We start from the raw sequence: 23,163 nt of genomic DNA, 5'->3' as shown, positions 1-23,163 counted from the left end.
TAGTATTTTTGAAAGTATAAGGATAATAATTCAGCCATAGCTGTTCTGAAATGTTTATTGCTTGCCAACATTTTACTCCCTCCTCTGTGTTTAATATAACACACATACATGAATTATTAATTTCGGTTGACTATCCTGACGTGAAGTTTGTTCTATAGAAAGTATTTGACTCTGTGTGCCACAGAAAGTATTTGAATCTAGCCACAAAATTAAGGAAAATAGAAGGGGGGAATTCTGGCAGGGGCTGCTATCATCCTCTTTTACCATTTCACCAAATTGTTTCCAAACATTACTTTTCTGTCCCTCCCTTCTCTTTATTTTCAACTCTCCTTTCGCAGCTTTTGTCTTATTGAATTAAACTTCGACAATGTCCTTTTTTCCACCATGGATTGATGTTAAAATTTTCTGCCCCTTCTCAAAAGCATTATTTGGCGATTGTCTGTGTCGGCAATTTGGCGCGTATACATTTAAGCCCTAAAGTGTAGGCTTAAGCACTAATACCTGATAGCCTAAAATAATGAAAGAAAAACGTCAATGTAGACTATATAAATTTCACAATAATGATACATTTACGGATTTTTTAAAGGTATTGTTTCTCTTTATTCAACCCGCCCACCAACCGCCACCCTTCAGCCACACAATATTTAATTACCCTAAACCCGTCCACACTGCAGATATAACTGCAGGGACTGCGGGTAGAGTAAAATCCCCTGGTTGAGGTGAAAAGGGAAGCTTTTGACAGGCAGGTGACCCAGAGGCCCTGATGAGTGGGCTGATGCCTGGGTATCACAGCTCTAAAAACAGCCTAAACTGAACCAGAGCAGAGCCCTCCCTGTGAGGGGGTGGGGATACCGTGTGGGAAGGGCTGGGGGAACTTTCATAGGGAATAGGGTACCCTTTAGGATTCAGCCTAGGTTGCCAGGGATCTGGCTACTGTAGCCATAGAAATAAAATGTTATTTCTATGACTATAACTACGTGAGCCGCACTGGGACATGTGATTTGGAATGGGAACACTGGTTGCTTGGTGCTGGTTAATTGGTAGCATGGTAGTGAGCTGGGAGCTCCCCATCCAGTCAGCTATAGCTGCAGTAGTCCGTTTCCTACAGTATGAACACTGGCTATTTATAGCCCACAGCAGGCTGACAGGGAGGCCGGCAATGTAGACAGGCAGGCATATAGATAGACAGACAGAAAGGCAGGCAGGCAGACAAGCAGACAGGCAAGAAAGGCAGGCAGAAATGCAGACAAGCAGGCAGGTAGACAGGCAGGCAGAAAGGACCATATTGCAGCAAATATTGATGACAGTGTGACACACATAGAAATAAAACATCCCATGATAACCTGGCTGAGGGCCAGATAGGTACAGTACATCTGGGTTATCCCATCACACCACAGAGAACATAGCTAGATGGATAGATGTCACTAGAAATGTCTGGAATAAACATCGTGTATAGAACTGTGTGATAAGAAAACATGTATTCAGATATGATTCTAATGACAGTGGTATATGGCAAGAATGTGATGGTAGGAGTATACTATTATGGGATTTTCCCTAAGTCTGAGTATCTACAGTATTTAACCTTTATCTTAATTGAATCGGAATGTCAACAGAGTCCTTGCCAAGAGAGGTAAAAGGCAGAATAATCCCCACTGTGTCTATCACAGTGAGAAAAGGGAGAAGTATACTGTTACTACTACTGCCTCATAATCCAACCATGGTGCATGAATTGTGCTTTTGGAGGTATTGTCCCTCACTTTTGGAGGACAATAGAAATTGAAATTACAGTTAGAGTTGAGCCGGGTGTGGACATGGAGCTAGGGTTAGGGTTATGGCTAGGGTTGAACCGGGATGTGGACATGAAGCTAGGGTTAGGGTTGTGGTTAGCTTCCATCAGGGTGTTGTTCTCTATCTACAGTACCTGCTGAAGAAGCTGTGTTGTCCTGTAGATGTGTCTCCATCGTACGAGTCGCTCTGTTTCCTGCTGAGGGGCTGTCTGGCCTGGCTGTGTCCATCGCTGGGCAGGGCCGAGATATCAATGTTGCTCTTACTCAGCCTCTTACTGGAGCTGAGGCCCAGGCTGGGGCTGTGACAGGGGCTGTCCTCAGGGTTATCCTGCGTGGGAGGAAGAGAGCGAGGGACACAAGCCTTCAAGCTTCACTCACAATCAAATACCACAACTGTACACAAACGAGCAGCTCATTGCTAATCCCTCTCTCTCAGCACATATGAGAATGTGGGAGCTGGCTAGCTACCAGACCTGGATTTAAATACATGTGTATTTGAGTATTTCTATTTGAAATACTTATTTTCTGTGTATGAGTATTTTTGTTCAAATTCCTGTTTCTAAATACATTATTTAAAATACCCCTAGGACCAAACAGGCCCGAGTTTAAATGCATGGAGTATTTAAATATTTGAATTTAAAAATACACTTGTCTGTGTTTGAGTATTTTTCAAATACAAACCAATACTTCCCATGTGTATTTCCAAATACATTCTAATATTCAACTACTTACTTTGAAATGTCTCTGAAAGTAATTGAAATAACCTCAAAAGTATTTCAACCCACATTTGCTAACTCCAGAGAGATTTTGATCCTGTTTTATGTTTGAGGTTACAGGAGAGTAGAAGTGGGCAAAGTAGATTTGAGGTTAGAGAGAGAGAGGGGAAATAGGAGAACAGATATAGAGAGAGCAAGAGAAAGAGAGAGAGCAGAGAGGGGAGAGAGGAGGGGCTCGGACAGAAAGAGATCCCAGGGGATCCTGCAGTGCTACTGTAACTGGGTGTAAACAAACAGGAAAAGACAGGCCAGCTCAGGACGGAGAGAGAGGACACCAAGTAATTTCAAGGTCTTGGCCGGGGTAGCATGGGGTAGGAGAGACTGTCTGAGAGGAAAGCTGTCTGAACAGAGAAGAACTTACACAATTCTAGCTACACGCCATGGGGAGATAGTTGAATAGCACAGAAAGCACAAACTGAAATTGTAATGCCTCAATTCCAAATTCTCTTAGGGGCATCCAAAAGTGCAGTTTTACAGAACATGTTAGAGAGCAAGTTGATTGAGTTGTAATGTGTCATGCTCCTACCTTGAGGCTCTCAGTGCTGTTGTTCCTGCTGCTGCTGTGGCTGGGGCTGCTGTGCTGCCTCTGACTGCTACTACTGCTGCTGCTGAAACACAGGGCGTCGAAGCACAGCACACCTCCCACACAGTCGCCCATCACACACACCTGGACGGGAACACACACACACATGCAAGCACACACAGTACACACACACCGTTTTAGAAAACCTCGCTCCACTCAATCAATGTAGGCTGCCAAGCCTCCCCAGCAGGCAGATTTGGGCCCCGTGCCTGTTCAGATCCACAGGTGAATCTGAATGTCAATAGCAAACTTCATTAGGACTGACTCAGTCTGAGGGAACAACACAATCTTCTCCTTAATTGGTTTGACGTGCCACCATTGTACTTGGCTTCCTGACTAAGAATTGCGTTATGACCACAAATCTTGTCAAAGTTATGCAAGGAGAGGAAGTTCAATTAAATAGAGTTTAAACATTCTATGGTTTTGCCAATAATGCGCTCTTTAAAATTACAGCACTTAATTAGAACACAGGTCCTAATCAAAGAGGGGATGGTCCACAGGTGTGTGAAAGTTAATGGGGTCTGCAGACGGCATGATAAAGCTGCAGGCCTCTGGCGACACTAGTCCCCACAGTGAACACAGAGGATTACCCAACCCTCTCTATCCCAATCATCACTTCCTCTGGAAATACTGCAGCACATTCTTGGATTTGGCATGAGAGATTAGAGACAATGAGAACTTCCTTTCTCTCTCTCCTCTTCTCCTCCCTTGTTCCTTACAGTATGACTCATCTCTAGTGAGTCAGTGTGACCCTGTGGGAGCCTTGGGGACACTTTAGAGGACGGACCCACCTGGCCAGTGAAGCCCTATATTGGGGGACACTTTAGACAGATGGACCCACGTGGCCAGTGACGCCCTTTATTGGGGGACACTTTAGAGGGGTGGACCCACCTGGCCAGTGAAGACCTATATTGGGGGACACTTTAGAGGGACAGACACACCTGGCCAGTGAAGCCCTGTCTGGGAGGGGACACTAGAGGACGGACCCACCTGGCCAGTGAGGCCCTGTCTGGGTGGGACACTAGAGGATGGCCCCACCTGGCCAGTGAAGCCCTGTCTGGGTGGGACACTAGAGGACGGCCCCACCTGGCCAGTGAAGCCCTGTCTGGGTGGGACACTAGAGGACGGACCCACCTGGCCAGTGAAGCCGTGTCTGGGTGGGACACTAGAGGACGGACCCACCTGGCCAGTGAAGCCCTGTCTGGGTGGGACACTAGAGGACGGACCCACCTGGCCAGTGAAGCCCTGTCTGGGTGGGACACTAGAGGACGGACACACCTGGCCAGTGAAGCCCTGTCTGGGTGGGACACTAGAGGACGGACCCACCTGGCCAGTGAAGCCCTGTCTGGGAGGGGACACTAGAGGACAGACCCACCTGGCCAGTGAAGCCCTGTCCGTCCTGGGACTCGAGGAAGCTGTGGTAGACCTGGTTGGTGCGGGTGATGAGAGTTGCCACGGCGTCCTGGTAGTTTGGCGCTGCGATGGCAAGGAGCGGGAGGGCAGCCAGGGGCAGGTGGTCAACGCTGCTGGACACACAGCTCTCGTCATAGCTGTACGGGTTCAGACTGGAGGGGATAGGAAGGAGGGGAACACAACAGGAAGTGAGTCATTTGTGTGCCTTGAATAACAATCAACTCAATTCAAAATGTTATTTATCCCTGAAAAATGACTTGTGTTGCCATAGTTTTGTGTCTTACATGGAAAATGGAATGTACCTATATGGTGAATGGAGAGCCTTCTGACATTTACAGTATTAACAGGCATTCATTCATCAAGCGTTTCCACTGCACAAAAATGTCATGGGAAATGGAATTTGGAAAAAGTCTTGTAATTGGCTGTTTCTGATAATCCAAGGTTATTTTGGGAAAAAGAGCCAACAAAATGATTTCATACCATGGAATGTATAAATATGATGAATGAGCCTGTGGCTAGTCACCCCCCCCCCCACTCTCTCTCCCCCCCCCTCCACTATCTCCTCTCTTCCACTCTCTTTACAGGTGCAGGCTAGCAGACTCTCCCCTGCTGGCACAACCTCGCCTCTGAATGTCTGACAGCACCCTACGCTCTGTTTATCTGATGTGTGTGTGAATCAGAGTGATAGTGCGCACGCCACAGTGTACAAGATCCATTATCCAACAGTGTGGGGAAACAGTGAAGGATAGCCTTGCCCTTGCCAGCACTCCTTGAACAGCTGTACCTATCATCATCCATCAGCAGCTCAGATTACAGGAACTGGCCAAATCCGTGCCAAGGCTGAAATATGGGTGCAGTCATGGACAGGATGGGGTCTGCGTGGTGTGAAGACTCCATCTGTAGAGGTCCCTACCCAGCAGTATCCATTGATGAGAATAGCCAGGAGAGAAAAGGAGCTTCCCAGGTAAATGGCAAGCTGAAGCTGTGATGTCATGCTCTATGTTCCCCACCCTCATGCTCTATGTTCCCCACTCTCTCTCTCTCTCTCTCTCTCTCTGTGAACAGATCCCCTGTGTCTGTGGTGGGGAACATGGAGCATGAAACTGTGACACCACTATATTAAGACATCTACAATATGCAGGTGATAGGAACAGTTTTCTGTTCAGTTATTTCACAGGTACAGTTAGGCAATGTGCTAGGTAAAAACTGCCATTTGACTAGAATGTATGTGACCCCAAAATGGCCGACTGTCTGCTTTTAAAGCTGAGTACTGTAAGTACTTACGCTGTAACAGCATTACTGCAATATATATCAGTGGAGGCTCCTCAGAGGAGGAAGGGGAGGACCATCCTCCTCAGTGAATTTCATTAAATGTTTAATTATAAAACATTTTATTTTTAAAGTTATCCTTTTTAGATAAAACTATACTAAATGTATTCATGCCACCAAATCATTTATTAAAACACACTGTTTTGCAATGAAGGTCTACAGTAGCCTCAGCAGCAGGGTAGCACCATGGTGTAGCCGGAGGACAGCTAGCTTATGTCCTCCTCTGGTACATTGACTTCAATACAAAACCTAGGAGGCTCATGGTTTTCACACCCTTGCATAGACTTTCACAGTAATTATGACAACTTATAGAGGACGTCCTCCAACCTATCAGAACTCTTGCAGCATGAACTGACATGTCGAACCAATCAAAGGATCAGAGAATTAATCTAGTACTGAAAGCATAAGGGCCATTCCACCAAATCGGTGCCATTTGAATGTTGGAACTTTTCAAAATTTAACTTCATTCTTTATCTTTTTTCAGCACTGTATCTAATAACACACATGTTTAACTATTCAAAATGTGTAATGGTCAATCTTAGGCAAATATATGATTTTTTTTACAAGGCTTCTAATGGAAGATGGTTGCATTTCTCTCAGTCCTGTTACCAAAACTGTTTAAATATCAATTAAAAGTCATGCCAATGTAACTGTGCAGGTTCCGTCCCTCTCTTCGCCCCAACCCGGGCTCGAACCAGGGACCCTTGCACACATCGACAACAGCCACCCTCGAAGCATCGTTACCCATCGCGCCACAAAAGCTGCGGCCCTTGCAACGGGGAACAACCACTTCAGATCTCAGAACGAGTGACATCACCGATTGAAACGCTATTAGCGCGAATCACCGCTAACTAACTAGCCATTTCACATCGGTTACACCAACTAGTTGCTTTGTTTTCCCCTCAATAAAGGTAGGTATTTTAAAGAAATAATTGGTTACATGTTAAAAAATATATATATATATATATCTGTAGCTAAAAAGTCACAACATATGCAGGCGAAATGTCTTTTTTTTTAAACACAAAGCCATTTTTTTTTTTTTTAAGGGAGACCCCAACCTCAATTTTATAAAAAATCTATAATGTGATTTATCAAATAATTGTTTAAAGGATAGACCAAACATATTTTTTAATTAAGTGGTTTGTCTTTATTTGTTTTAATAAAAAACAGTGAAGTAACAGGAATGAACACTGGGTCACAGGAATGAGCACTGAGTAACAGGAATGAGCACTGAGTAACAGGAATGAGCACTGAGTAACAGGAATGAGCACTGAGTAACAGGAATGAGCACTGAGTAACAGGAATGAGCACTGAGTAACAGGAATGAGTGTTTGCGTGTGTGAGAATAACTGGATGTCACAGAACTTCCTTCAATTAAACAAAGATAAAACAGAGGTCATTATATTTGGCAAAAAAGATCTTAGTCTAAATAGCAACATAAAAACAGTAACAATTGTGTGTGCGTGTATGTGAGCGTGTGCTTGTGTGTGTGCGCGGGGTGGGGTGGGCGGTGGAGAGAGAGAGAAGGTGTGAGTATCGCTCCTCCCCTAAAGCATGTGTGTCTGGCTCCTGCCTCTGCACAGTATGGGTTCTCCATCTTCCTCTACAAAAGGCAAGAAAGACAACAAATACAAAAAGCTGAGCATATTAAGCAGATCCTCAGATCTCTACATTGACTGCCAGTACCTAATATTAACTTGAAAATACTATTTTCTACATATAAAACACAACATTCACTTGTAAACACGACATACAATTTTATTTCATATAGAATTGCAATAAATTAATGAACAAAAACTTGCCTTGCCTTTTCTAAGAAACAGTCTCTAGTTTGGCCCAGACTTCATTGTCAGTTTCCATGTAATGAGCTGTGACTTGCCTCGCTGGTGGAATGGTACACAGGATGTCTTGAAACCGGTACCAAAGGATGTCTTCGCGTGCTGACCAGCAAAATCTGTTGGCCCCAATCCTTTTCATACAACGAACTGTGTGTGTTTGTCTGTGATGATGCCAGGGTACAGTTGACCGTCGTACTTCAGCACACACCATTTGCCAACAACCTCAGGACTTTGCCACTGATTTTCTGTGGTCGTGGGAGCCTTCTGTCGATTAAATGTGAAATACTTTGCATTAAAGCACTCACAGTTCAGATGTTGTCTTGCTGTGCACAAGCAGCTGACATCCCTGTAGGTCATCTCTCCATGGACTAGAGTTACTGCCTGATGCATCTTCATCGTAGATGGAACGAGTGGCACATCCTTGGGCATCTCTGACACTGCTCTGTCGACTGCTTCCTCTTCCACAAAAACAACTTGATTGTTGTATCTGTCTTGCTCAACACAGAAAACAGCTCTGAAGCATCAGGGATATCTGTCCCCTTGCTGACAAGACTGTCAGCCATCCTCTTCAGGGCCCCTACCACTCCATCCGGGCACTCTTGCCGTGGCTTGCCTCAAAGAAATTCCACGATCCAGCAGTGAATCCTCTTCTGAACAGCTCAGTACAAAACAGGAAAAAATTCCCTCGCTGCTTGTGCTGAGTTCAAGGGCCATCACTGTAAAAATGGATAGTGGAGACCTCTGGATGTGCACTCTACACATAATCAAGCACTGGTGACAAGTGCTGCCAGATTGCTGGTGGGCCCTTCTGTCTAGAGGGGGACACTGTGCAGAAGGACACCGGTCGGGGGGTTGTATGCACATAAAGCACACCTGTGTGCAATGTTGCCTGCTGGTGTGATGCTCTGAAGTGGACCACCTGTATTTCTGTGCCGTACTTATAGAGGTAATTTTCGGGAAAGTCTACATGAATTAAGCATTCATGTGCTTTCAAGCCTTGTTTCAGTGCCCTGTAGTGGGTAAACGGATTCTTGATGTTGTAAGTGTGCCTCTTAAACTTGCGCAGCATCAGGTTCAGCTGTTCCAGCAGTTGCTCTTGGGTGGTCTGGAACTCTTTTTTGATTGTGGATGTTCTTGTGCTCCTTATCCACAATTGCCCACTGGACATAAGTAACTTCATTCTTATCATTGTATTGGCCAGAGACAGGGCAAGAGAGGTCTTTGCACACCGCATGCAAGTCTCCCGGTCACTTGGGTGAGCAACCCAAAAGGGGTGCAGTGAGCAGAAGAGGGAGTATGAGATCGATCCATCATGTTCTGCCAAAAACTTCACATGTAGATTTTTCATCGTGTTCAAAAGCAACCTCTTCTGATATTAGATTTTCTTCTGGGTGAGGGTCTGCCTCTTCTCAGTTGTAATTCGACTGACATCATCCCTGGTGTAAATATTTACATTTACATTTACGTCATTTAGCAGACGCTCTTATCCCTGACTTTGTTTATGAAGCCATCTACCACCCTATTGTTTCTCTTCCTTTGGTAGTTTAAGTTTAGTTCTGCATTCTTTGCATTCATCAGCCACCTTTTCTTTGAAAACCCAAATGAACTTTGGGAGAGACGTTGCAGCCTATATTTTTTTAGATGTTTTCCTGTCACCATCTTTGAGATGAGTTGCCTTTCTCCCTGTGAGTTGCTGTACCTCTGTCGGACGTCCTCCACTAAGGCCTCGTGGAAGAGAAGGGTCTTTTGTATTGTAGTGCGTGGTAGCTGTCTCATTTGTTTGTCCATTTTTGCACGTGGAGATGGATTATTCTGTTTCATACGCTGAATTCTTTTGTTATACCCCTCCTTTTTTCGGGTTTGTGTCTGTAGCTGCTTTTGTAGCTCTTCAGTTTGTTTCTGGAGCTTCTCTGATGTCTTTCACCTCCTTTTAAGCCCTTCATCTTTTTGCCTAAAACACACAAGTACATCACAATTACAATAGATAAGCACTTAATCGATTGGCTCCCTGTAAGTAATGTGTTCACATTGTAAAACTGAAAACACCTTCAGTAATTCCAACTGTGAAACTTAAAATCAAGAGAATAGTATTATAAATGAATCAATGTATATACCAGATACACATTGAAAATGGCTATTTCATTCAAACTTCTCACTCCTGTTACTCTTATTAAGTCATGTTACCCTTCATATGAGTAACAGGACTGAAAGTAACAGGACTGAGTTTTTAGCATAGCATTTTCAAATACATGAAATGTAGCCACATGGCATCAATGCTAATAGCATGAGAACACTTAGCACCTTCAAGTGGTTTACCAAAACTATCTTTAAAAAATAAACATTCTCAATCATACTTACAAAATGATTTGATCATACAGATAATACAGAAAAAAGAGTGAGAAAACTTACTTTTGGTCTTCCCATGGCATTCTGGAGACTCAAATGATGCTACTTCCGGTTGATCATGTGACTTGTGGAATGTCCCACATTTTTAGAGGGGGGAATGTGTCAGGGTAACAGGACTGAGTGAAAACCTGGGGGCATGACTAAAATGTGTATTTTAACTAACATATTATGAATTTCCGATGAGAACATTTATTTTATGTCTAAATTGGAAATAGAGTCACACAATAATACAAAAAAAATGATTTCTGAAGGATTCTAATCATATTTCATGGTGAAGTGTAGTGTTAGAGAGTGGGGACGGGCTCAAATCAATTTTTCAGTGTTCTGGGTAGTTTTTATTAGGTTTTACATGATATATCTTTAAATTGCAATTAGGACAAAGAGCAGGACACTTTGCTTGATAATATAATATATTATACAGATATTTTTCATGCATATTTATGCATGTAATGTCCTTGGGACAGAAAAGGCACAGATTCGTTGGAATGGCCCATAAGATAGAGCTAGCTAGCACTGCAGTGCATAACATGTGGGTGAGTAGTTGATTCAAAGAGAGAGAAAGACAATAGTTGAACAGTTTTGAACAAATCAATGTTTTCCAAAATGAAGGAGAAGCAAGAGAGAGCTGGAGAGCGATTTTGTCAAATTTCTTCACTTCAGTATCACTTAGCTAGCAAATTCAGCTAGCTAGTTTAGCCTACTCAAACATCCTGCTCAAACAGAGGGATGCTATGTTAGCTAGCTATGACTATCCAACACAACACTGGAACTCTTCCAAGTCAAAGTAAGCTTTTGGTTTTACAAATGTATTGCCACTGGGGCTCACCGGTGTAAATGCTAAATTGCTAACTGACTATACACTGATAAGTTACTGCATGATTGTAGCGGGTTACTAACGGGTTACTAGTAATTCTATTAGCTTTAAAAAAAAAATATATATATATATATTTAACCTTCAGTTAAGAACAAACTCTTATTTACAATGATGGCCTACCCCGGCCAAACCCAGACGACGCTGGGCCAATTGTGCGCCGCCCTATGGGACTCCCATTCATGGCCGGATGTGATACAGCCTGGATTTGAACCTGGGACTGTAGTGACGCTTCTTTCACTGAGATGCAGTGCCTTAGACCGCTGCGCCATTGGGGAGATTTGTTGACTATGACATTACTTTAGTTACGGTGACAACAACGTAGGCTGTGTGTAGCAGTTATGACATGGTTTGGCTTGGAAATGTTTTTTTGCCTAGTCACATACAGCTGATGTGTTGTGCATTGAAGTCCACAAACAAAGGGAAAAGGTGAGAGGAGGAGAGTGCATAGATGCGAGAAGGAATACAACATGGCTGCTATGAATGTGAACAGTGTTTACACGTGACCAGGGGTGTATTCATTCTGCCGATTCTGCTGAAAAACATTTCTTAAACGGAAGCAAGTTGAACGAAACCGAGATAAACATACCTGAATTTGTCCAATAGAAACTCTCGTTTGCAACTGTTGGACTAATGATTACACCCTAGTTCAGCTAGGTGCATGCAAGAGTGTGCAAGGCGGTATTGAATGTGTCGCAACCTCATGATGGTTATAGGGCCAATTTCAGAATAATGTAGTAGCCTAAACCTATCGATGTTACATTGAACTGGGTGAATGGAATATGAATGACAGTCATCCAAAATGCTGTAATAGAAATAAGGCCATGCTCATGAAAAAAAATAAATAAATGGTCCTCCCTCATCTTAAACGGCACTGACCTCCACTGGTATGTAGGTTATTCATCGGTAGTCACTCAAGGGCCTGTGTAATGTACTGCTATAGCTGTACTGTGTCATGCTGTTCCTGTCGTGTTAACAGAGCCCCCTGCTGCTGGCACAGGACACACACATTACCATAACACCCCTGGACAGGCAGTTACATGGCCAAGGCCAAGGTCAAAGACCATCTAGACACAACAAGACAACACAAAGCCACCCACCCAGCTTCTCTCATCAGCCTGTTCTTTATTTATTTATAGAGATGGATAATTAGCCATCTACTTATGTTGCTGGTATTGCTGTGGGATATTTATTCTTCACCTGATATAGAGTCCAGGTAATGCTTTGTTACTGAGTTTCACTGTAATTGGTATGGCTGTATATTCAGCATCCAATCTAATTTCTTGGAAGAACGCAGAAGGTGCTGTTTGTTTTGTAGAGAATCAATACAATGAATTAGAAGTAGAGCGACAGCAACATGTTCTTCCAGATGTAAAATGATTACTCAACCAGGGGCTCCCCCTCAACCAGGGGCTCCCCCTCAACCAGGGGCTCCTCCTCAACCAGGGGCTCCTCCTCAACCAGGGGCTCCCCCTCAACCAGGGGCTCCCCCCTCAACCAGGGGCTCCCCCTCAACCAGGGGCTCCTTAAGATCTTAATTGCAATAGGAATCAGGTTGGATTCTCCAGATTCTCTCCAGATTCTCAATTAAGACAACATGTTCAGCCCTAAAGATGCTCAAATGAGGCAAAAAAGCTAATGAGGTTGACATAGAAAAATCAATACAGCAAACTCTGTCAACACTCAACACTGTCAACACTGTAAACACTAAACACTGTCAACACTGTCAACACTGTCAACAGCTGTCGCAGGAGGCTGACACTACTACTATCCTTCTCAGTCTGCCACATCAACACCGCAGAGTCTAATAGGAGCACAGTGGGTTTGAAGTCACTATGAGAAAGTATCTCTGGTGTGTGAGATGAGACATTCTCTCACACACACACACAGTCACACGCATACATTCTCATTAGGAGAGTGTTCATGCTAGCCGGGGTAGAAGCTGAGGATATACTGTGGTATACCATCAAAGCAGAACAGACCTTCAGAGAGCCTATTTGTAAGAAGACAAGGGCTCCTTGGCTACTCGCTCTCTTCCTCTGTTTAACACTTCTAACAAAAGTAGGCTTACAGTTGTGTTCAACCTACAGCAAGCCTGTCAGCCTATTCCTACAGTACATGAATGAACCTCTTCAATAATACAACTAAGAGAATTGTATCAAGGCCATTTACATTGATGAATGCCGATTAAAACATGGGTTCTGTCCCAAATGGCACCGTATTCCTTATATACTGCACTACTTTTGACCAGAGCCCTATGGGCCCAAGCAGTACACTACATTTGGGACACAATGTCTATCATCCTTTCTCCCATCCATTTCTGTAGTGTCTGATTCTACAGATTTACATAGTAATGTGCTGATGAAGAGATGCCTAGCTAGCTGCCATTAACAGGATCTATCCATTAGGAGTGGTGTGGCAAGAGAGATGAGATAGGGGCTTATCTGTTCAATCAGCCCTAAGCCAGCATCAGCAAGCCAGCATCACTCCTCAAAGCCAAGAAGGTTACACTATTTCACATTCTCTCTCACTTCATCTGATGTCACAGAGCGGGCAAGACTGAAATAGGCTCTAACTTCAGAGAGGGTACACAATTGCCCCAGCGTAGTCCGTGTTACGGTTTAGCCGGGGTAGGCCGTCATTGTAAATAAGATTTTGTTCTTAACTGACTTGCCTAGTTAAATAAAAGTTAAATAAAAACAATTTAAACACAAAAAAATTACGGGGCACACAGTTTACAAAGCTAACGAGGGAGAAGCAGAGACATAGACAGAAGGAGAGGGAAGGGCCGAGGGAGGGGCCGAGGGAGATGCAGGGGCAAACCACATGGTGAGCTTAATTAGGCAGAGAAGTGCGGAAAAGACAGAGCTGCTGCTACCTGACTGTGTGTGCTGTGAATGGACACTGGCTTACTGGTGTTCTTCCATGCCGTCCATGGGAGGGGTGCGTCACTTGAGTGGGTTGAGTCACTGACGTGGTCTTCCTGTCTGGGTTGGCGCCCCCCCCCCTTGGGTTGTGCCGTGGCGGAGATTTTTGTGGGCTATACTCGGCTTTGTCTTAGGACGGTAAGTTGGTGGTTGGAGACATCCCTCTAGTGGTGTGGGGGCTGTGCTTTGGCAAAGTGGGTGGGGTTATATCCTGCCTGTTTGGCCCTGTCCGGGGGTATCATCGGATGGGGCCACAGTGTCTTCTGATCCCTCCTGTCTCAGCCTCCAGTATTTATGCTGCAGTAGGTTATGTGTCGGGGGGCTAGAGTCAGTCTGTTACATCTGGAGTATTTCTCTTGTCTTATCCGGTGTCCTGTGTGAATTTAAATATGCTCTCTCTAATTCTCTCTTTCTCTCTTTCTTTCTTTCTCTCGGAGGACCTGAGCCCTAGGACCATGCCTCAGGACTACCTGGCATGATGACTCCTTGCTGTCCCCAGTCCACCTGGCCGTGCTGCTGCTCCAGTTTCAACTGTTCTGCCTGCGGCTATGGAACCCTGACCTGTTCACCGGACGTGCTTGTTACACCCTCGACAACTACTATGATTATTATTATTTGACCATGCTGGTCATTTATGAACATTTTAACATCTTGACCATGTTCTGTTATAATATCCACCCGGCACAGCCAGAAGAGGACTGGCCACCCCTCATAGCCTGGTTCCTCCCTAGGTTTCTTCCTAGGTTTTTGGCCTTTCTAGGGAGTTTTTCCTAGGGAGTTTTTCCTAGCCACCGTGCTTCTTTCACATGCATTGCTTGCTGTTTGGGGTTTTGGGCTGGGTTTCTGTACAGCACTTTGAGATATCAGCTGATGTACGAAGGGCTATTTAAATAAATTTGATTTGATTTGAATGAGTGGTCTCCTTGTCCTCACGTCACTTTCAGGTCAAACACCAGGCAGACCAAACTCCCTGTCTGTCCCTGTCCTCAGCTAAAGTAATACAAGACCAACACCATCAGGAAAGCTCTTTTAGGACATCATATGAGATTGAGTTGTTTATTAGTTTAGCTGTAGACACTGTTTTGTATATCTTCAACTGTCACAGAGGAAATGCGTCTTGTCGCAGGAAAATAAATCAATTGAGGCACTCTATTTGTTGTCACTTGTTAATTGGATGTGAGACGGCGAGGAGTCAGACTAACTGGTTCGCATCCTCTTTTCTGTGTTCCAAAAGGGTTCTTCGGCTGTCCCCATAGGATAACTATTTTTGGGTCCAGGTAAAAGAACCCTTTTGGGTTCCAGGTAGAACCCTGTGGAAAGGTTCTACACGAAACCCAAAAGAGTTATACCTAGAACCAAAAGGGTTCTACCTGGAAGCAAAAAGGGCTCTTTTTAGGTCCTAGATAGCATCTTTCTTTCAAAGAGTGTAAATGGAGCAGCAACTGAGAAATGTGGCAATAACTCACACACACCCACCCAGTGGAGACTCATGGGATGTTGTTCCTTTCAATATTTCATCCCTGGCTGTTGCTGTGCCGTGCAGGGAGGCAGGCAGGAAGATGTCAAGCCAGCTGCTGAGGCAACACCACAGCCCTCACATCTATTTAAGCTCTCGCCCCCAGTCATTGTCTCTCACCAACGGCAATCACTGCACCAGACAGACAGACGGATGGAAGTCTCAGGGTGCGTCACGAACGGCACCCTACTCTCTACTGATCTAAAGTTGTGCACTATGTGGGGAATAAGGTGCCATTTGGGACTCATTCTCAGAATCCAGTCTGCCAGCTCCCAGTCAACACATACCAATTAGTGGAAATATAGACACAAACATTCTCACAGGCATATCAATGGAAAAGAGCTGTGCAAAACAAAGTGACATTCTACCAAAGACAATATATGCAGCAGGGAGCTGAAAAATGTGTGCATTTGTCTGAAAAGATTCCCCCCGGAAAGACTGGCAGCTTTAAATGCGACATGAAAAGATTAGTTTCTGCACAGCCAGCAGCCTGACACATACAGTACTGCCTACAATCACCCGAACAGAACAGACAGATGCTGCTTCGGGCTCCTCCTCAAAATGGGGCAAAAACTAAAGATAGTCTGCAGATTCCTTTGGTCTTCACCTCTCCAAGGTCTTCATTACTTAACGGAGGTGATTTAAAAAAAGAGGATTCAAAGAGAGTGAAAGCCTCTTTAAGCTCATGTGTGACTGAAGACTTGCAGGCAGCCTTCATCATCTGCTTTCAAGGCAGCCAGCCACAGTAACCACTGTAACTGTAGCTGATCTATTGAACAGGGCAACATTGACAATCAGGCAGCAGCTTATTCTGGAGGTAACAGCTTCCACATACGTCTCATCTTCAATTCAGTTCCCTCTATTCCACAACCAGATAAAGGCACAGGAGCCCAATAATAAACAACAACCGTTAATTAGGTAAAAAGATCATAGTGAGTCATCAAAAATAATTTTCCTTTCCACAACGGCCTGTAAATAGCACCAGAACACTAATGCAATTCAAACCAGTCACTCTGGCATTCTGTTTCATCTTTCTTTTTCTGTCCGCTGAATAGAGCTAGGGGCTTCAGGGGTAGATCAATTAAAACAGTGAGCAGGTCATGAGTTTAGTATTCCACGTGCCTCAAAAGGCTGGGAAATGTCAGTGGCATGCTAATTAACATCGCAACGTCTGTTTAAAGACTGCCTGCTCGATATATTTTCCAATTTAACCTTCAACAGAATTGGCAGCCTGGTATCTCTGGCCCGACGTCGCTGTTGATTCATTTGACTCCCGAGACCGAGTTCTGTGAATTGGAAATGGTCACTTGGGTAATCTGCCATGCCTCCTTAAAAATGACAAACATGCCTAAATGGTGCAGTGTCATTCTGACTGTCAGACTAAATCGCTGGGTGGTGAATTCACTCAATAGAAATGCTATCAAATAGAGCCCACATATCACAAGCTACTATTGCTTTATAACCATCATGATTCTCCACTGTGCTTCAACTATACAGCTCAGCAACGGGGGGCAGCACTGAGGCAATCTGAAAGGGATGAAAGGCCAATACAAACTGCTCTTCAATGCCAAACAGAAAGCAAAAATCAAAATCAGAAAATGTAAGAAATGTTACGAATTTCAAGATTCCTCCCCCCCCTTGACGTGTCGTGTGATTGACTGACTTGGAGACGAGGGAGAAGGCCTCGGCACACACAGCTGGGCAGGCCACTAGCTTGATCATCACATGTTCTGCAGCGGCCTGGAAGTGTGCCCGAGCCACCTTCTCCAGCACGGAGGACAGCGTAGTGGCATCGCCAGCCTTGGTGCCAGGGTCTCCCCCTGCCGTATCCAGGATGTTCCCACCATGCATCACCAGCAGCAACACGTGGGTCTTACACTGGGTCTTCTGTAGAGTGGAGGACAGGAAGAAGTAACCAATGAGGGGTAGGGAGGTAGAAAAGAGGAGGATGTGAGAGGAGAGGAGAGAGAAGTGGGTTAGTGGTATAAGCCAAAAGTCCTGGACCTGCATTCATATATACTATAGATAACAGAGACACCTCATGAGCAGCCAGAGTAGTTATGCTGGTTATTTCTTTATCAGAGTTTATATTGTGATTCTCCTACCTCCATGTCCTCTAACCCGTCAATGCTGCTCTGAGGGACACAGCGACGACGCCCCAGGTGATAAAGGCTCTCTACAGATTTAAGATAGAGAGAGAGACAGAGCAAGAGAAGAAGAGAGAGAGAGGGAAAGAGAGAAATATAGATAAAGAAAGAGGGAGGAAGAGAGAGATAAAGATACAGAAAGGAGAGATTGAGAGAGGAAGAGAGTGAGAGAGGTAAAGAAAGGAAAGACAGAGAGGAAGAGAGAGAGAGAAAGGAGTGAGAGACGATGGCGAGAGAGAGAAAAGTCATTACATAAGCCACTTCACACAGATGCATTGATAACGGAATGATTATTGATCCCAGGAGCTAACCTATTTCAGTATTACTAAAGCCTTAACTTTTCTCTTTATTCCTTCCATAACTGGGAGATGGGCCCCAAATACTGCACACCCTTAAGCTCAACTCTCCTAAGCACATACTCCAGAAAAGTCAATACTGACTCATCACACTGAATCCTGCCATATTCAGGCATATGGTTCTGTCACGATCACCGTAGCTACCTGGCACTGTCATATTTTGGGTCTTGGCTTGTCAGAAACAGTCGAAACAATGCAAATACACATTGGGATGAGGAAGATGGAGGAAGGACGAAGGAGAGTTATGGTTATTTTCCCAACCACCTGTATGGTGTGTCTTTCTGTGTTCCTGTGTGAAGTGTGGCAAGCCATTGGCTCCTGGCCAAACTCATTATCCTCCCTGAAGCCTCTGCATGCTCTGTCATCTTATTCCTGAGCTCCTCTCTCACCCCCCCTCCCTCTCTCTCACCCCATCTTTCTCTCTCTCGGCTCTGTGATTTACTCACTGCTTGTTTATCTGTTCTCCCCCGGCTGGTAGCATCTGCCAGGGGAGGCTTTCACACACTCACAGCCTGTCATCTCCCAGCCCACAGCCTGTCATCTCCCAGCCTGTCAGCTCCCAGCCCACAGCCTGTCAGCTCCCAGCCCACAGCCTGTCAGCTCCCAACCCACAGCCTGTCAGCTCCCAGCCTGTCAGCTCCCAGCCCACAGCCTGTCAGCTCCCAGCCTGTCAGTTCCCAGCCCACAGCCTGTCAGCTCCCAACCCACAGCCTGTCATCTCCCAGCCTGTCAGCTCCCAGCCCACAGCCTGTCAGCTCCCAGCCCACAGCCTGTCAGCTCCCAACCCACAGCCTGTCAGCTCCCAGCCTGTCAGCTCCCAGCCCACAGCCTGTCAGCTCCCAGCCTGTCAGTTCCCAGCCTGTCAGTTCCCAGCCCACAGCCTGTCAGTTCCCAGCCCACAGCCTGTCAGTTCCCAGCCCACAGCCTGTCAGCTCCCAGCCCACAGCCTGTCAGTTCCCAGCCTGTCAGTTCCCAGCCCACAGCCTGTCAGTTCCCAGCCCACAGCCTGTCAGTTCCCAGCCCACAGCCTGTCAGTTCCCAGCCCACAGCCTGTCAGTTCCCAGCCCACAGCCTGTCAGTTCCCAGCCCACAGCCTGTCAGTTCCCAGCCCACAGCCTGTCAGCTCCCAGCCCACAGCCTGTCAGCTCCTAGCCTGTCCTACCCTGCCTGCCTGACATTCCTGCCTGTCTGTCTGCTTGCCTGCCAGCCACTCTGTCTCCGGCCACTTCTTGCCTCCTGCCTGCCTCTCCCTCCTACTTAACACTCAGGAGACCCACTGCACTATTTTGGTCAAAAGGTTAGCTACAGCAAATCAATTGAGAAGTTTCTTTGTAAGTGGGAGGTGGAATAACATTGGACCAGTACAGGGAGCACAGTACCAGATTAGTCATACATTTAAAATGAATGTGTGATCAGAGGTTCTCTGCATATTTACAAAGAAGTCTTTCTGCTACTTACGTAACATTAATTGCAACCAAAACAAACCTCTCAATTATTGAGTAGTTGTAACATGGAGTAACAGAATGGGTTGAGTGAACCCAAATCACAGTCCCTAGTGATCTTCAATTTGCTTTTAAATTGGTGAACGAATTTTCAATTAGGTACAACCCTGAAAGCTATGCTAATGGTAGACAGGGGAGGCTTCGTGTAAGCGTCAGTGGAAGCTACATACAGTACAAGCACAGCTGGTTGTAGACAGACAGAAGCCTACTTTACTATAAATAAGACATATTTTTTTATGTTGAAGTGCATTGACGTAATCCTATTTGTGACAGGGAAGCTGAGTGGTGAAAAGCAGTCTCCTGTGGCCCTCTGTAAGCCTCTCCTGCAGCTTGACAGCCTAGCTAACAGCAGGGGGTCCATCCAGGTTAGCAAGAGTCTAACTCTCCCTCCCTCTTTCTTATACTTTTTACCTTTCTTTTTATCTCTCCCTCACTCTCTCTCACAGCGCCGTCCCTCTCTCGTGTTGTGCCAATCAATATGTGCATTACAAGGCTCAGAGGAAAATATGGTCACTGTCTGCCTCTCTCACTAAACTAATGAATTTGCCCAGAAAGCCCTCTCTAGACTGCTCCTAGTCAGGAGTTAAGGGTGCCAGAACTCAGAAGCAATGTCTGTTGTCACCACCACATCTCAACCACACTCTCAAAGCCGTCATATTCACTTCAGTTTCAGACTCTTGAGTAATTTAATAGTGCAGTAAAAAACTGGACATTTGGTTTGTTTGCTAGTACTAAAATGTGGACATTTTTCATTTAGTAAAATGCTGTATAATAAATTGAATCATGGAAATTGTGTTCTGTAGGACAACCATAACAAATATTAGTTTAATATTTAATAGTGTGAATAAACTGTAAACAAATTAGAATATTCTGGATAATTGCATAGGAAGGAAGGAAGGAAGGAAGGAAGGAAGGACACAGACAGAGAGACAGAGAGACAGAGAGACAGAGAGACAGAGAGACAGAGAGACAGAGAGACAGAGAGACAGAGAGATCAGCAGGAAGAGAGAAACTGGGAGAGAGAGAGAAGCAACAGGGAGAAAGGATATTGGCAGTGTGTCAGTGCTAGCTAGTGAAGGAAGGGTGAACTATTGATTTGCGTCCTGATCCCTCGTGCCGTTCTGTCTTGGCCACTGTGTCTTAGAATGTCATTCCTCCATAAATTCAATGAAGGCATGTTGTTGTCCTTCCATGTCTCCTGTCCCTGCCAATTGCAGAGTTCTCTCTCCCTACAACTACTGCCACACTGACAGATTTCTATCAGCTTAGAGGCAGCAGAGACAGCAAGTGAGAGAGAGAGAGAGCGAGAGGGAGAAACTCCTAATGTTGCCAAGTTGCTGTGAGGCCAAAGACAGAAAGAGTGAGTTTACAGAATACAGATTTCCAATAAAACAGTTGTACACACTCCAAAATATATTTCCCAAAATATCACCAACAGGGTTATGTAATGTCAGCTCCACTTAGACTGAGGGATTGTGAACCGTGAGGCTAACTCTTAGAGAGGCCTCACTGGAGAGGTAGACCCTGAGAGAACCTACCCAGAACAACACTTAAAGGTGAGCCCTGTTTGACGACTAAGGCCCCCTGTACACTTAGTGCTGGAGGGAATGTATGAATTCAATGTGACAACTCACTCATCGCATGCCAACACTGTTTTGTGTAGAGCACTAAGCACCTTAACTACATTCACTTAGCTTGGTCCAGCCAGGGAATGCTAGCTATGTACTAGCCTCCCAATACCACAGACAGACATCACAATAGAATCACAATCAATTCTAACAAAGTTAGATCCCTTAACATGATTGCCAGTTTGCCACAGTCAATGAACTAGGTTACGTAATACATTTTCCAGAGCATGTCATTGTTAATTAACCATATATTGAACGAGTACAAATCAGGAAAATGAGTGATGGATAGAAACGGTTAAGAACCAGTCTGGGTCTGCATCAGAAATGGCACCCTATATGCACTGTCTACTCTTGACTATGGCCCGCATAGGACTCTGGTCAAAAGTAGTGCACTATATTGAATAGGGTGCCATTTTGGACAGTGATCCTAATGAAAGATTGTTTTCAGTATGATCTGACATGGAGCTGTGACCTCTGTGACCGGGCCCTGGAACAGTGGAGGTATGCTAACATCCAGCTTCATCTGTTCATTAGGGCTGGGAATGGCCCTAATGTATGATATTACACGATACATCAAATCAAATGTTATTGGTCACATACACATGTTTAGCAGATGTTATTGCGAGTGTAGCAAAATGCTTACCTAACTCCAACAGTGCAGTAGTATCTAACAATTCTGCCGATTTGATATATATTGCGATTCTCACGATTTGATATGTATTGCGATTCGATACTGTGATCCAATAGCCCAGATAGCCTAGGCTATAGCTGTCTCCTTCATAAACTCTATCGCTTGTTATCATTATCTGTGCTCTGCTCTGCTCTGCCTTTCTTCACACTTTTATTATTCCAGACAGAGAAGGTCTTTGTCTCCCCAGCTCTCATGCTTTGGGTATTTTCTGTTTAAAGAGGGAAATAGCAATAAGGCAAAAATGGAAAAAGTAATTAAACATGAATTAGCGTATAAGGGAGATTGTGCCTGCTAGGGTAGCAGTGTATTTAAAAAAGGACTTGGCTGGCCAGGGGCGAGAATGATGCAATGAGGAGAATACAGATGAGGATGGGGAAGATGCTATTCCCACTACATTTGTACATGTCTGAGAGCAGCTAACTACAGAGTGTAGGTAGGGCTAGAGAGAGTAGCTAGCTACAGGGTGTAGGAAGGGCTAGAGAGAGCAGCTAGCTACAGAGTGTAGGTAGGGCTAGAAAGAGTAGCTAGCTACAGTGTGTAGGTAGGGCTAGAGAGAGCAGCTAGCTACAGGGTGTAGGAAGGGCTAGAGAGAGCAGCTAGCTACAGAGTGTAGGTAGGGCTAGAAAGAGTAGCTAGCTACAGTGTGTAGGTAGGGCTAGAGAGAGCAGCTAGCTACAGGGTGTAGGTAGGGCTAGAGAGAGTAGCTAGCTACAGAGTGTAGGAAGGGCTAGAGAGAGCAGCTAGCTACAGGGTGTAGGAAGGGCTAGAGAGAGCAGCTAGCTACAGAGTGTAGGTAGGGCTAGAAAGAGTAGCTAGCTACAGTGTGTAGGTAGGGCTAGAGAGAGCAGCTAGCTACAGGGTGTAGGTAGGGCTAGAGAGAGTAGCTAGCTACAGAGTGTAGGTAGGGCTAGAAAGAGTAGCTAGCTACAGTGTGTAGGTAGGGCTAGAGAGAGCAGCTAGCTACAGGGTGTAGGTAGGGCTAGAGAGAGTAGCTAGCTACAGAGTGTAGGTAGGGCTAGAGAGAGCAGCTAGCTACAGGGTGTAGGTAGGGCTAGAGAGAGTAGCTAGCTACAGAGTGTAGGTAGGGCTAGAGAGAGTAGCTAGCTACAGAGTGTAGGTAGGGCTAGAGAGAGCAGCTAGCTACAGGGTGTAGGTAGGGCTAGAGAGAGCAGCTAGCTACAGGGTGTAGGAAGGGCTAGAGAGAGTAGCTAGCTACAGAGTGTAGGTAGGGCTAGAGAGAGCATCTAGCTACAGGGTGTAGGTAGGGCTAGAGAGAGCAGCTAGCTACAGTAGACAGGGCTAGAGAGAGCAGCTAGCTACAGGGTGTAGGAAGGGCTAGAGAGCAGCTAGCTACAGTAGACAGGGATAGAGAGAGCATCTAGCTACAGGGTGT

At 45.2% G+C, this 23,163-nt stretch overlaps 1 protein-coding gene across 3 annotated transcripts in view; it reads right to left on the bottom strand.

The window, feature by feature from the left end:
- Window positions 1-23,163, bottom strand: part of LOC115163432 (membrane-associated phosphatidylinositol transfer protein 3) — a 170,990-nt gene that overhangs the window by 90,392 nt on the left and 57,435 nt on the right. For all 3 annotated transcript variants that reach the window (XM_029715287.1, XM_029715288.1, XM_029715289.1), the window contains exons 4-8: window positions 17,552-17,622; window positions 17,110-17,333; window positions 4,522-4,711; window positions 3,090-3,230; window positions 1,922-2,115 (exon numbers count right to left, since the gene is read on the bottom strand). In XM_029715287.1, coding sequence (XP_029571147.1) covers window positions 1,922-2,115; window positions 3,090-3,230; window positions 4,522-4,711; window positions 17,110-17,333; window positions 17,552-17,622 — 820 coding nt within the window. The remainder of the gene's footprint in view (window positions 1-1,921; window positions 2,116-3,089; window positions 3,231-4,521; window positions 4,712-17,109; window positions 17,334-17,551; window positions 17,623-23,163) is intronic.

Source organism: Salmo trutta, chromosome 26 (genome assembly GCF_901001165.1).
Source record: "Salmo trutta chromosome 26, fSalTru1.1, whole genome shotgun sequence".
NCBI lineage: Eukaryota > Metazoa > Chordata > Actinopteri > Salmoniformes > Salmonidae > Salmo > Salmo trutta.
The sequence above is the reverse complement of the archived record's forward strand: the minus strand, read 5'-3'. Positions and strand labels throughout refer to the sequence as shown.